The 12,358-nt window shown below is 39.5% G+C and overlaps 1 protein-coding gene across 2 annotated transcripts in view; it reads right to left on the reverse strand.

Moving 5' to 3' along the window:
- Nucleotides 1–1,736: 1,736 nt before the first annotated feature.
- The window catches only part of b4galnt4 (beta-1,4-N-acetyl-galactosaminyltransferase 4), a 603,648-nt gene continuing 593,026 nt past the window's right edge, over nt 1,737–12,358 (reverse strand). The window contains exons 18-20 of one of the 2 annotated variants that reach the window (XM_033039185.1): nt 10,712–10,865; nt 5,305–5,431; nt 1,737–3,589 (exon numbers count right to left, since the gene is read on the reverse strand). In XM_033039185.1, coding sequence (XP_032895076.1) covers nt 3,463–3,589; nt 5,305–5,431; nt 10,712–10,865 — 408 coding nt within the window. In that variant the 3' untranslated portion in view covers nt 1,737–3,462. Of the gene's footprint in view, nt 3,590–5,304; nt 5,432–10,711; nt 10,866–12,358 lie in introns of those variants that run through there. The other variant, XM_033039186.1, reaches the window with a different exon arrangement.

Here is a 12,358-nt window from a genome sequence, read left to right on the forward strand (position 1 = left end):
CTGGACTGTAATATGTTGAAATAATGGAGCGACTGGGCTTGTATACACTGGAATTTAGAAGGATGAGAGGATATCTTATTGAAACATATAAGATTATTAAGGGATTAGACATGTTAGAGGCAGGAAACATGTTTCCAATGTTAGGGGAGTGCAGAACCAGGAGCCACAGTTTAAGAATAAGGGGTAGGGCATTTAGAACGGAGATGAGGAAAAACGTTTTCACCCAGAGAGTTGTGAATCTGTGGAATTGTCTGCCTCAGAAGGCAGCGGATGCCAATTCTCTGGATGCTTTCAAGAGAGAGTTAGATAGAGCTCTTAAAGATAGAGAAGTCAAAGGATATGGGGAGAAGGCAGCAACGGGGTACTGATTGTGGATGATCAGACATGATCATAGTGAATGTGATGCTGGCTCGAAGGGCCGAATGGCCTACTCCTGCACCTATTGTCTATAGTCAACAACAATAAATGGGTCATTTTCAAGTTGGTAATCTGTAATTCAGAATCTTTAGGGAGCAGTGTGTGAGTCTTGACTATTTATAAAGATTGAAAGCTAGAATAATGAACTGCAGCTACTGGAATCATGCGTGGAACACAAGGAGCTGGAACAACTCTGCGGGTCATGCACAATCTCTGGAGGACATGGACTGTTGACATTTCATGTTGGGACTCTTCTTCAGATTGAAAGCTGTATGTGAAGTGTGAAGTGTGAAATTTGTTAAAATACAATAGAGCAAAATTTTTAAAAACCCTTACAAATGCATGATTCACTGATAACTTACCCGGAAGCAAACAATTAGTAAATGCTTATTTTTCCTGCAAATATATTGGAATATATGAGTAAAGATGCATTCATTCAATACGGTGCTTGGCTGAGAGTGCAACTACAAAACTATCAATAGATTAGGCCCACTTATCTAACAAGTGATCTGTTTACCTTGTAGGTAATGTAACATTGGTCAGTGGACTGATTCTCTGGTCTATAAAGAGAATAATTTGACGAGCTATATTCTCTAGAGTCTAGAAACATAGAAACAGAAAATAGGTTCAGGAGTAGGCCATTCAGCCCTTCAAGCCAGCACTGCCATTCAATATGATCATAGCTGATCATCCAAAATTTGTACCCAGTTCCTGCTCTCTCCCCATGTCCCTTGATTCCGTTGGCCCTAAGAGTTATATATAACTCTCGCTTGAAAACAGCCAATGATTTGGCCTCCACTGCTTTCTGTGGCAGAGAATTCCACAGATTCTGAAGAATTAAAGGCAATTATGTTGAAATCTTACATTATTTGGAGATTGATAAGAAAGAAACTGGTTGAATCTGAAGATTCAAGCCCTAAGGTGCTTAGAACCAAGATGAGGAGAAACCTTGTTCAAAAGGGAACTGCAGATGCTGGAATATCGAAGGTACACAAAATTGCTGGGGAAACTCAGCGGGTGCAGCAGCACCTATGGAGCGAAGGAAATAGGCGACGTTTCGGGCCGAAACCCTTCTTCAGACTGAAGAAGAATTATTATATGCCAATGAGAAACCTTCATTGGCATATAATAAATCTTAGGAATTCCTTATCATTGCAGGATGTAATTGAAAATATTTGGCACAAGGAAAAGCAAGAGATGTTGGGATCCCATCAAATGTTAAGTGAAGGCTTAAATACTAAACACTAGATGGCCTACATCTGCTACTTCTAATTGTTATTAAATGGTGCCCATAATAGGAATGAAGACTGAAACAGTGATATTGAAAAAAGGAATGTTTTCTTTTCAATTTTATTCCAAACTAGATCCATGTACACAGGTCACCTAACCAAAGCTTTTTCAAGTACCCTACTGGCACCTAAATGTAATTAGAAATTAGGATCATTGTGGCCTGTTTGGTGCTCATCAACCAAGCCAGTGGGGAAACCTAATAGTAATTCTTGCGCTCCTGCCAGCCAATGTAAAGCAAAGACTAAAATGAAAGGAATTTCTCAGTTTCAACACAGTTATTCTACAATTCAGTTTTACTTTATCACTGCTGATTCTCCTGTGACAGGACAGATCATTTTGGACATTATATTATTTCAGAGTACTATCACCTGAATAAATAACATTAAAAAAAAGATTCTTCATCTAGAATACTTCATAAAAAAGCAAATTCTCTTTCCTGGAGTATGTTTTGTAAACAATAAAATCTCCTGATAATATCAAACAGCAACATTCCTACCTAGTTGTTTAGATTAAAACTCAATTTCCATGTCATAAATTCAGACTACATCATTCTAAAAACATCCTAAAATTTGTCACCACTTCTCAAGACAACGAGTGTAACATTACCGATTTTTCTTCAATGGTTTGGTTTTAAACTATGAATTAAAATTCAATTTCCTAATTAGTTCTGAGAAACTCAACCTGGCCTATTCTCAGTACAGGTAAGATGACAGTAATACTGAGGGAAAGACAAAATTGCTTTTTGTAAATCGTGATCATTGTAAAATAGGATGACATGTCACTGAAGAGGCCACTGTACCGTTTAAAAAAAAAAGCCTCATAGAACTGATCCTGTATCTGGGGAAAAATACGTCACGGCAGATTAACCAGTCAATGGGTTAAAACCCAGTTTCAGTGGCGATTATCTGCGTCGTGCTGGGGACTGAATATACAGTGTGCTGTTTCTAGCCTGTACTTTTGTAATAATCAAACGGTGATCACGCTTCAGGCCAGAATATTTTCTCGGAATAAGGCTTCGCTTGGCTGAACCCGAAGCGGCCAGCTTTTACTGAGTTCACACAGTTCCTTTAAAGTAAAGCATTCATGCAGACAATGCATTGGCATTGGCTGCAGAATACCTAGACCGTTTTTGTCAGTGTTCCTTGGGTAAACTTTTCCTGCAAGTTGGGTCCAAGAACTGCAAATGTGTGTGTATTTTCTGTTAGTTTTCTTAGGCTAGAGATGATCACCAAATGCTCAGAGATCACTAACTATGTATAATTGTAATCCAAAAGACTGGATGCAATGATAGGATTCTGGGGAGAGGGGTGGGGGGGAGGGAAGGTGGGCAGGTGGAAGTCTTGCTGTAATTACTGATAAACATAGAATGTACAAAACATGTAGTGAAAGAACACCAACAATCAACAGGGTCACAGAGCTGGTCCTTGTGGCAAGGAAGGATGTCAAAAAGTCCAAGATGATAACCAAGATCAGAATGTCTTCATTGCAAAAAGATTCCAATATTCAGTCTTGGTGTCCTTGACCCTTCTTCCTGTTTCTGTAGTAGTTGTGTTCTGTTCTGTTGTGCAGTAAAACAAGACTTTTGGAAACGCTGATGAGAGCGAAATAAAACAAGATTTAGAGAAAAATGTGACTAAATTAAACAAATACTTCGTCAAACGAGATCTTCCCACACATGGCTTGGTAAGCGGCTGGATTGCCTATGGAGCATGCGCCCTCATGTTGATCTTGTTTTTAAAGTGCATAGTGAAAATTTCAACCTTCATTTGGTTCATTAGTTGTTTTCTTGGCCTGAGAAACCCACATTCCTCGCTTGGAGTGAAAATAATGATAGAAGTTCCTGAGGCGCAATCGTTCTACCTCAAGGCCACTCTGAAGAACCCTAGGAGATTAAAACAAAAATGCCTTTTCACAATGTATTCACAACTGATTGACTCGAGTTGTTTTCAAGTACACTTAGGACATTGTAAGAAATAATCACACTATTTTACACCGGCTGTTTAGATCATCTTGCGCTCTACTGTAGGAGTAGGTTTGTTGTTTAACCTGGTACAAACCCACATGTCTTTGGAATGTGGGAGGAAACCTGAGCACCCAGAGGAAACCCACGCCGTCACAGGGATAATGTGCAACTCCACACAGACAGCACCTGAAGTCAGGATCGAACCTGGGGCTCTGGCACTGTGAGGCAGCAGCTCTACCAGCTGCACCACACTGTCGAGTTTTAAAAGGGTTCTGAGGGGTAAGTTTCTTTAACATGGAGAGTGGTTGATATGTTGCCAAATGAGGTGGTAGAATGACATACCCTCATGTTTAAATGGCATTTACATGTGATTTACAAACGCATTTAAGAGGCATTTAGATAGTCACTTGAATTGGCGAGGCATTGAAGGATACAGGCAGATAGAATAGGTACAGGTATTTGTCTACAGTGTGGCTTCCCCTAAGTACAGACAGTTAGTGCCTGTACTAATTCTCTTAAAGAGACTTCCCAGGAGAAATCTTGACAGATCTGCCTTGGCTGCAGCCCTGATGGGGTTCAATGGCTGCCTTACACACAGAACATGCCTTGGTTGAACTGTGCGAACAAATGCAAGGGCACATCAATGGAGAAAAAATAAAGTGCTCAAGGAACTCAGCAGGCCAGGCAGCATCTGTGAAGAAAAATGGACAGACACCGTTTTGGACTGATGAAAGATCCTGACACAAAAAATGTCTCCATTTCCCTCCACCAATGCTGCTTGGCCTGCTGGGTTCTTTCGGAACTTTGCAGATGCTGGAATCTTGAGCAAAAGAATGTCTCAAAAGGGAACGATATATTAAAATTGACAATTTTGGGTTTCAGGGACACCTAACAAATCTGAGAAGCAGACAAATTATCACAGATTTCAACTATTTGCTATCAGAAAACATGGGATAAATCTGACAACACCCGTCAATGCATGTTGCAAACAAAGTTATTTTTATGCAACTTTCTTCGAGAGACTTAGGGTGGCACAGTGTTGTTGCCTTACAGTACCAGAGACCTGGGTTCAATGCTGACTATGGGTACTTATTTGTTTGTACCCAATTTGTACGTTCTCACTGTGACTGGCGTGGGTTTCCTCAGGGATATCCGATTTCCTCCCACACTCCAAAGATGTACAGGTTTGTAGGTTTGTTGGCTTGGTATTATTGTAAATTGTCCCGAGTGTGTGTAGGATAGTGTTAATGTGCGGGGATCGCTGGTCGGCGCGGACTCGGTCGGCCGAATTACCTGTTTCCGCACTGTATCTCTAAACTAAGCCAAACTAAACTAAGCCCCACAGTGCTGTTTTAATGCCAAAATGCATGGAAGAATTTCTGGACATTTCTGGGGTCCCTCCCTCACTGCTTTGTTACTTTCCAATTTCAACCAACGTCCTTCTATTAGCAGATAATGACCAGGTCTCCTCACTGCGAAATTGCCTCTCATCAACAGTGATGTGGCTGGAAGCTAGCTAACGCATTCTGTTTGCTTCACAATTTAGTTATATGCTTAGATTTGTTTTCATGCAATTCAAAACGTAACAGCAGAGATCAATAAGCTGAATAATACATTTTGCCTGTTGTCATTACCTGTCCAGAAGTTCCCAATCCTCTCCACCCCAACGATCCCGGAATTCCTCTGTGTTCATTCCTCCAATCTTGTCAAAATCGCTTTTAAAGATTCCAAACAAACCAAATCCATTCACTTCCCAGTATCCTTGAGGATTTATTAAAAATAGAAGAGGGATCAGCTGTTAGCTCATTCATCTTTATACCTGTCAAAAATCCATGGACTAACTGTAACTGGTTCATCGACCTTGTGGCAATTCAAGCTTGACTGACAATAGCCCATGAGTAGAGGCAGGATGTTTAGGCACTAAAAAAACTCTGAAATAGGCAGGCAAAAAGGCAATATAAAATTTACAACAAAAGGCACAAAAAAGGCATTAATTGACCAGAAAAAGGCATTTATTTCCACCACCAAAATATAGTTAAAAATGATAATATAAAGGTATAATACATTAAATGACCAAAGTTGCCTGGTTGCACATAATTACTAGCATTTTTTTCAAATTATCTGGTGTTAAACTATGCCATCTGTCAGACAGAATATGCTTCAGTTATGAAAAACTTATTTCTACCTCAGCTGAGGTCACTGGTGCATACCCGAAACAAGCTACAGACTTTACATTCATGTTGATATCTTGTGCATTACAACTACCTTTGAGAACTTTAGCTATGTTTTCTATTTCTTCAAGATCTTTGTTAGCTAAAATCACTCTCTCACATTTTCCTTGTATGTCTTTACCTACATCGCCAGGAACTTTAGGAATATCGTCAGTTACTTTGTTGAAAACCTGCAAGTTATTCACTAATGTTTCGCCACTTTTCTCAAGGGAAGTGATAGCTTGTGGGAAGTTTGCAAAATTAGAAGCAATCAACACAAGTTCACGGTGGAGGGACTTTTTCTGCATGATTTCACTGACGATCCTGACTGCAGCAGATTCTTCTTTAAAACGATTGATGATTTATTTTATCTTTTCAAAATTTGCTGCATAGTAGAGTACAGCAGAGAGCCATGTACCCCACCTAGTCAAAATGTGTTGAGGAGGTAGCGGAATCTCGGGTGCCACTTCCTTGAACAACTGCACACGTGACGGTGCTTTGAGGAAGATTTTCTTGACATTGGAAATTAGGCGATCGACATTTGGAAACAAGCTACGTATGTGCTTGGCAATTCTATGAAGTCCTTGAACTAAGCATGTCAAATGCAACATTTTGGAGAATAAAACTTTAAGTCACAAACAGATGAACATTTGCGTGTTTTATACTTTCTGCCAAAGTACAGCAAGTGAAGATATAAACAACTGAGCAATTGTTGAGCAGTTTGACGTCCAATAGTTCTAATGTCAACAAATACTCCTGCCTCCAGTGTACCGATGACCACAATGACAACATATCTCCCCACAGCATCGGTTGTCTTGTCTATTGAGATCCATATTTTGTTACGTGCAACTACATCTCTAATTTTCTGCACAACAACGTTGAAGTTGCTGTCAACATAATTTTTCCGTAATGATGACTCGCTTGGTATATGTTCCTCTGTGCATTTCTCTAAACAAACCTCTGAGAGATTTGTTTTCCAATTTCCACAGTGGAATTCCAGCATCAATGAATGCCTTGCACAGATCCTGGAAAACTCAAATTTGCAACTGGAGCCAGCAGTAAATGAAGTGAGGAGCCAAGTGTTTCACTTGGGTAGTCTACACCCCAGCGGTATCAACATTGACTTCTCTAATTTTAGATAGCCCTTGTCTCCCACCTCTTCCTTACTTTTTCCTGCCTTCCCCACATCAGTCTGAAGAAGGGTCTTGACCCGTAACGTTGCCTATTTCTTCTCTCCATAGATGCTGCCTCACCCACAGAGTTTCTCCAGCATTTTTGGTTTACCTTCGATTTCTCCAGCATCTGCAGTTCTTTCTTAAATAGATCTTGGAGAAGGCTGAAACAGCGGACAGCGGCACGAACGAATGAATGACCGATAGTGGCGCCCCTGGTTTCGCCCCAGTGGTGGAAGTTTTCTTGTAAGTTATACTATGTTAACACGTTAATAATAACATTAATATTAACATGTTAACATAGGAAACGTCATTGTATACACGGTACAACTAGAGAAAATAGCACAACCTTTTAGGAAAACGGCAAAAAAGGCAGATTCAGGCACTCAATTGTGAAAAAGGCATTATCCTGGTGAAATCATCAAAAAAGGCATGAAAAGGCATTTATGGCAAAATCCTGGCTCCTCATGAGCATTGCAGTGGACTTAGTGAAGTGGTGACATGAAAGCACCAAAACTGAATATGAATTGTCTATTTGTTTTCCAGTTTTCTCAAAATTGTCGAAGTATAAGATTTAAATGGGCCATTACCATTTAGATATTTCACATATGATCATAATTATAATAAAATCATAATTCTCTTAATATTCAGACTCCATCAATCTCTGACATAAAAATGCTTAGTAATTGAGACCTCAAAGGTGGAGAACTCCAAAGATTTACTGTCCTCTGGGTGAAGAATCTCCAAAGCTTTATTTTGAAACAGTGAATCCTACTTTTAGATTTGTATAGGAAGGAACTGCAGATGCTGGTTTAAACCAAAGGTAGACACATCTAAAAGTAGGCACAAAAAGCTAGAGTAACTCAGTGGGTTAGACAGCATCTCTAGAGAAAGGTGACATTTCGGGTCGAGACCTTTCTTCATACACCGTCTTGACCCGAAATGTCACCCAGTCCTTTTCTCTAGAGATGCTCTCTAACCCGCTGAGTTACTCTAGCTTTTTGTGCCCACTGTTAGATACCCAGCCAGGTGAAACAGAGTCCATGCATCTATTTTGTCATGCTCATTACGAACTTAGCATTTCAATTAAATCACTTCTCATTCTGAAATTCTGAGTGTAGGTCCAGTCTACTTATTCTGTCCTTGTGGGACAATCTGATTATCATTTCCTGCACTATCTTTGTTCAGAGTATATCCTTCCTTACATAGAGAGAGACCAGACCAATATTGGTGCAAGATGTCATTAATTTTATATTAAATCCTCTTGGAATGATGCCGAATATAACAGTTGCCTTGCTAATTGTATGATGTACTTTTTGTTCAACTTTCTATAATTCATGTAAAGAATATCGATGTCTGAATATTTGACCTGAATTAACCTGAAGAGGGGTCTCGACCCAAAACGTCACATATTCCTTTTCTTCAGAGATGCTGTCTAACCCGCTGAGTTACTCCAGCTTTTTGGATCTATCTTCTGAATATCAACACTTGCATCACAGTTAAAACAAAATTGTCCACTCATCTATTTTGGACAGCGGTGGATGACCTCACATTTTTCACACCATATTCCATCTGCCATATGCTCACTTATTATTTCTCCCTGTGAAGCCTTCGCAGACTTTTCTCACAATCCACATTGCCTCTGAGCTTTGTATCAGTAAACATGGATATATTGCACTTATTGCCCCCCTGCCCATGTGCTTACATCTTATTCTTTCTACGCCTGTTGTTCTGCAAAGTTTCCAGGAGATAATTTGTGATAACTCCTATAAAGACGACATGAAATCTTTAATAAAAGCAGAAAATACTAGAAGCACTCAGGAAAATGAGACCGCATTTATGTTAAATAATTAATTTTTTAAGTTGGAAGCGAGAAAACAAGTTAGTTTTAAGCCGCAAAGAGGTTATGGGAAGAATGGATAAAACAATGTGAATCCCTCCAACAGCATAGTTAGAGTTGCCATGGTGATAGGCTGTGTTAGCAGATTAATGAGGAAGGTTGGAAATAAAACAAAAACGGTGAGATGCAGGTTGCAGTTGTTGCAAAGAACTGAAATCAAGAGAATGTTGCAAATGTCTGGCACCCCTGTGGAAAGAGGAAATATATTACAAAAGATGGATAGTCTTACAGCCAAAATGGCCCGTTATAATTCATGCAGTGAAAGCAAGTTACTGGTCTTTGTTGAATTTGGTATTGAGTCCCCGGCTGCACAGTGTCCAGACAGAAGATGAGGGATGGGACCTCAAGCCTCCATTAGGGCTCTGTTGAAACAATCCAGACAGGCCACAGACAGAATCTATTGCTTCTCTTCTTTGCCATTTCCTTAATCCTTAAAATGTCCTCGCTGTCCCAGTCTACAGTGGCTCTGCATTGACCTTTGCTAATCTTTTCCTTTTTGCAGTGCTTTTATGAAGGATTAGCAAACTGTTTGTTGTGGTGACACCATTTTAGTATCAAACTTGATCTTGGTTCCACACATTTGAACTCAGATGCACTGTGCATCCTTTAACCATGCCATTAACAGAAGTGCCTTGAGTCATTTTTCACCCTCACAAGCCCATGAAGCAATGGGCCCAATTATCACATTTCTGATGGTTTCTAGGCTGTCAGCCCATATGTCAGAGATGGAGAAAGTTAGAACAGTTTTGTGTTACTGAATGTCACTTCAGGCCCTACCCATCAGTTTACACACAGATAAGCATTTTCAAACCCTATTTCCATCCCCCAATATTTCATGCCTTGAAAATAAAAGACATAACCAACAATACCAATCACTCCCTTATTGCCAACCAAGCTTTTAAAGATTGAAATTACAAGTCTAACAATTTAAAATCATTTGCAGCTCTTGGAAATGAAGAAATCCTCCCCTCTATTTTGTTTTCTTCTGCATCTAACTTTGATAATGAAACAAAAATGGTTTCAGAGCCCTTCACTTTCAGCAGTCTGTCCTGCAAACCTTCAATTGCAGTCAAAAGAGATTCCTTAACAATCTGTCACAAAACCCTGGAGCCACAGGCTACAAGGGAACAATGAGGAAACTATGGAATAATACATCACTTGTCTTGTAAGACTTTTTCCATTCTGTATTGTGTAACATTACAACTCTACACCTGGAATAATAACTGCATTGGAAAGGACCAGATTTGAAAGCTCATCAGCCACAGACAGCATGAACTTCATCATTCGTGATAACACTAGCAAAAAGCAATGCAAAAATAATCTGCATTTGGTTAAAACATATGGATTATACTTGCATTTCTGCCTCTACTACTAGATAATGCCAAGACCATAATTTTTATATAAATAATGTGTCTCTAACTCTGGACATTCGTGTATTGAACCAGCACTTACTTGGCCCTTTTGCCTGAAGATGACATTGGGGAGTGGATCAATCTATTAAGTAGCCTCAAAAATGTCTCATAACTGCTGTCTCTTCAATATTAAAATGCTCGCCGCAGCATAGTTATAGATGACCAATGCAATTAAGCTTATCCATTTTTAAAGAATTTGCAGAAAAACAGATTTTTAATTGTATTATGAATATTTCCAGCATTTTCAACTCTACAAGAAGTGAAATTATATAAAGTTTTGACCGAGACAGTTTGCTACCATGCAGTCTTAGGGTGGAAGGTGGCTTGCCTTCCAGAGGATCACTTACCATCAGGTTCATTAGGAGAGCTACCACAGCCTAATCGCATCACAATCGGGGCATAGGCTAGTTTCCCTTCTATGCTGTGCTTTCTAATGTTGTCTATGATACTGATGGGGAAGTGGATGTGAAGATCGCAGAGGAAAAGAATCGAATGACTGTCCTGAAAGAGACAAAACAATGTCATGCCTTTTTTCAACATCATTTTTTTAGTCACAGTATTTAAAGAGCACAAAATCAAAGTTAAAGGGATAGATGGGAAAAAAGAAGATTATTGAACTCATGTCAACAGACCAAGTCTATAGGGGCATTTTACTTTCTTTCAACTCCAATCTGTGGCACAGTCGTCACAATGATAGCTTTAGCATCAGTTAGTGGAATGGAGGTACAGTATGTTGCTCTACTCAATCCTACCCCAGGTCTCTTATCACTATTGATTATGGAGTCAAGTTTGACCCTGGTCTTAAGTGCAAAATCTAACCTGTGTAGCCATGAGTGCATGTTGCACAGTCCAAGATGCTGTTTGTTTAAGAAGGAACTGCAGATGCTGGAAAATCCATGGTAGACAAAAATGCTGGAGAAACTCAGCGTGTGAGTCAGCATCTATGGAGCGAAGAAAATAGGCAACGTTTCGGGTCGAAACCCTTCTTCAGATCAAGATGCTGTTTGTCAGGTTAGATGATGAATCTATCAACTACAGATGAATCAAATGGGCATAAAAGAGTTGGCCGAAAACATTGCCCATCCTTTGTTTCCAGAGCTGCTACTTGACCCGCTAAGCCAATCCAGCATTTTGTGTCTATCTTCAGTATAAACCTGCATCTGCAGTTCCTTTTACACATAAAAGATCCACAGCACTCGTTGAAGATGATCAGGACAGTTGTCCTGATCAACGTTTATATTTTAAGCATTACCTGAAAGAAATGATCTGGTCATTATCCCACTAGATGACTAATGAGTGCAAATGGATTCCCAATTGTCTTTCAACATTTCAAGATGATTTATTAGCTACATAATATTTTGCAACATTGAGATCATGAAATATATAGCCTCTCCACTTTATAGAAACAAACACTGGAGTGGAACATCTATTACATTCATCCAGTTTTCTCTCAAAGTTGTTAACATTTCGTTGGGATAAGATTCTATATGTTGCATCAGCCCTTTGATACTGCACCCAAAGCCCCATTCCTCATTTGTGAGTCTTGTCACAGAGGCCAAATATAATCCAGCCCACAACTAATGTTCACTTGTACACTTCTAACAGACACCATGAATCATTTTGCCATCCTCTTTCTCTAACCTCTCAGAAAACATTGAACACAGTTATCATATCCTGTTATTCTGCCTGAACCTGGCTGTTGTAGGACAGGAAGTCAAACCTGAAAGTTGTTTTTATGCCAGTATAATAGCATTGGGACTGCTGCCTTCTCAAAAATACCTTTTAAACCTTGATCATATGTCAGTCTTTGGTATCCCTTTTGCCATAAAGTTTTGAAGTGACTCTTATGAGAGTGCTCCTGCTTTGTTTCCTTAGCTTTCAAAATTATTTCATTAGCTAAAAAGCACTTTGGACCCTACTGAAATCATAAAACGAGAAGTGTGAAGCAATTAAATTAATGTAGCAAATGATGGTGAGGCTGAAAATTGCTGCAG

This window comes from Amblyraja radiata, chromosome 20 (genome assembly GCF_010909765.2).
Source record: "Amblyraja radiata isolate CabotCenter1 chromosome 20, sAmbRad1.1.pri, whole genome shotgun sequence".
NCBI classification, from domain to species: Eukaryota; Metazoa; Chordata; class Chondrichthyes; order Rajiformes; family Rajidae; genus Amblyraja; species Amblyraja radiata.